At 36.2% G+C, this 2,475-nt stretch overlaps 1 protein-coding gene across 1 annotated transcript; it reads left to right on the top strand.

Annotated features, from left to right (window-relative positions):
* Positions 1-931: 931 nt before the first annotated feature.
* Positions 932-1,852, top strand: LOC143649348 (olfactory receptor 7A10-like). Its single transcript, XM_077119442.1, has one exon. It carries the CDS (start codon positions 932-934, stop codon positions 1,850-1,852), a length of 921 nt encoding a protein of 306 aa, XP_076975557.1.
* The last annotated feature ends 623 nt before the right edge of the window (positions 1,853-2,475 follow it).

Below are 2,475 nucleotides of genomic sequence, written 5' to 3'. Positions count from 1 at the left end.
TTTGCATATTTATATGCAATTGTCCCACAGCATTTATTGAAATATCTTACTTTTTCCATTAAATTGCTTTTACCCTTTGTCAAAGGCCAGTTGACTATATTTGTGTGGGTCTATTTTTGAGTTTGCTAACATCTATTTTGCATGTCTATTGAGTTCTCACAGATTAGTTCATGTGTCTGTTTCACCAATACAACATGGTTTAATCATTGTGTTTTAATAGTTATATTTGACATCAGATAGTATTGTATATTCTAGTTGCATATTCTCCAACTTCGGTATTCTTCAGTATTCTCTAGGTAATCTAGGGTTTTTGCCTTTCCTTAGAAACCTTAAAATTATTTTATTGAATATCACCAAACTAACTTCTTGACTTTGGGAATGGGGTTGAGTTGAAAGCATTGATCAGGCTTAGATGAAATGACATATTAACAGTATTGATCTTTCAATCTATACATATAGAAAAATTTTATTTATTTTAAATTTTATTGCAATAATCTATATACAACTCAAACTTCTCATTCTAACCATTTTCATCATGCAATTTAACAATATTGATGACATTAAAAATATTGTACTACCGTCACCAATATCCATGACCCAAATATTTCATCACATAGTGCAAAATAGCTGGTCAAATGATTTTTGAATGATGTAAAGTCTAAGAGCATTTAAGGTGGAACATACTGCCTTGGGAAAAAGTTTAAAGTTATGGACAGGTAGGCTTCTTAGCAATGGCATCAAAGAGAAGTAGAAACATTTGTTTACCCTGACATTTTCAAATAAAGGGCACAAACTCTTTATATAATTAAAAGAGGTAATTAGGTCAATATATTTGTAACACAAACCATAGCATTTATGTTAATTTTCTGAGAGCTGCTTGTACCTACACCTGCCTTGCTCTGGTCTCTGTTTCAGCATTTTCATGAGTTACATGGAATCAGAGAATGAAACACGTGTTTCAGAATTTATACTTCTGGGACTCTCAGAAGACACAGAAGTGCAGCCCCTCCTTTTTTCTCTCTTCCTGATTATGTACCTGGTCACTCTCATTGGGAACCTCCTCATAGTCCTGGCCACCATCTCTGATGCCCACCTGCACACACCCATGTACTTCTTCCTTGCTAACCTTTCCTTTACAGATGTCTGTTTAACCACCACCACTGTCCCAAAGATGTTGGTGAATATCCAGACGGAGACCAAAACTATAAGTTATGGAAACTGCCTCACCCAGATGTACTTTCACATGGTTTTTGGAGCATTAGATGACTTCCTCTTAACTGTGATGGCTTATGACCGTTATGTGGCCATCTGTCACCCACTGCACTACATAGACATCATGAACCCCAGGCTCTGTGGTCTCCTGCTGCTGGCATCATGGATGTTGAGTGTTCTGGACTCTCTTTTACATGGGCTAATGGTTTTGCAATTGACTTTTTGTACAGAGTTGGAAATTTCTCACTTTTTTTGTGAATTTACTCAAGTAATCCAACTTGCATGTTCTGACACCTTCCTCAATGAACTACTGATGCATTTTGCAACTGGAATTCTGGGTGGTATTCCACTCACTGGCATCCTTTTCTCTTACTCTAATATTGCATGCTGTATTTTGAGAATTTCATCAAGTGGAGGCAAGTTTAAAGCATTTTCTACCTGTGGGTCTCATCTTTCAGTGTTGTCCTTGTTTTATGGAACAGCCTTTGGAGTGTATCTTAGTTCTGCAGCTACACAAAACACAAGGACAAGTACAATAATTTCTGTGATGTACACCGTTGTCACTCCCATGCTGAACCCCTTTATTTACAGCCTTAGAAACAAGGACATAAACGATGCCTTGAAAATAATTTCATGCTGAGAGAGTCTGTATGTACAAGGATTCTTTGCCCCAAATTCAGAAATTTGCTCTCCATTAACAGACGTTAACTACTGGAAATGTAAACCAAATTACTCTTGTCAGTGTATATAAAGTTAATATGCTTTATTCTAGAACTTTATCTCTACTTTTCATCCATCAAAAAATCTTGTTTATTCTGTATTTTCTTGAAATCATAGGACCTCTACGAATGTATTCCCAGAATTCAGTATTGAGCTCGACTCTTCTGCCTGAATATTCAATGGTAAATGTTTAATACGGGTCATAATGTACAAATAAAATTGTTGTAATTGCTGGAGGGTTGAAGACGTATTGTCTTTCTGAAAGTAGAAATAAACTGCTCTTTTTTAATATGTTTTTGGTGTAAACCATTTGTCATTTCAAATGCTCTGTACTTGTGTCCAGGGTTGTGTTAATCAGCTCTTGAAACAGGGCATATCCTGGATTTGAGTCACAACATGAGGAAGTTTCAATAAGCCACATCCATCTCCATCTGTGACTTTCTCCTGTAGAGTTCCATAAAAGTTAGTTGAGGATACAAGAGACATTACAGCCCCTGATTCTTCAATCGTTGATGGTTTTACTATCATTGGATTTCTTTCAGA

The sequence above is a fragment of the Tamandua tetradactyla genome, chromosome 11 (genome assembly GCF_023851605.1).
Source record: "Tamandua tetradactyla isolate mTamTet1 chromosome 11, mTamTet1.pri, whole genome shotgun sequence".
In the NCBI taxonomy this organism is placed as follows: Eukaryota; Metazoa; Chordata; class Mammalia; order Pilosa; family Myrmecophagidae; genus Tamandua; species Tamandua tetradactyla.
This window is presented reverse-complemented; position numbering and strand designations above follow the sequence as displayed.

What these genes read in the sequence shown, in the direction of transcription:
- LOC143649348 (XM_077119442.1), top strand. Translation starts at nt 932, where the DNA reads ATGGAATCAGAGAATGAAACACGTGTTTCAGAATTTATACTTCTGGGA.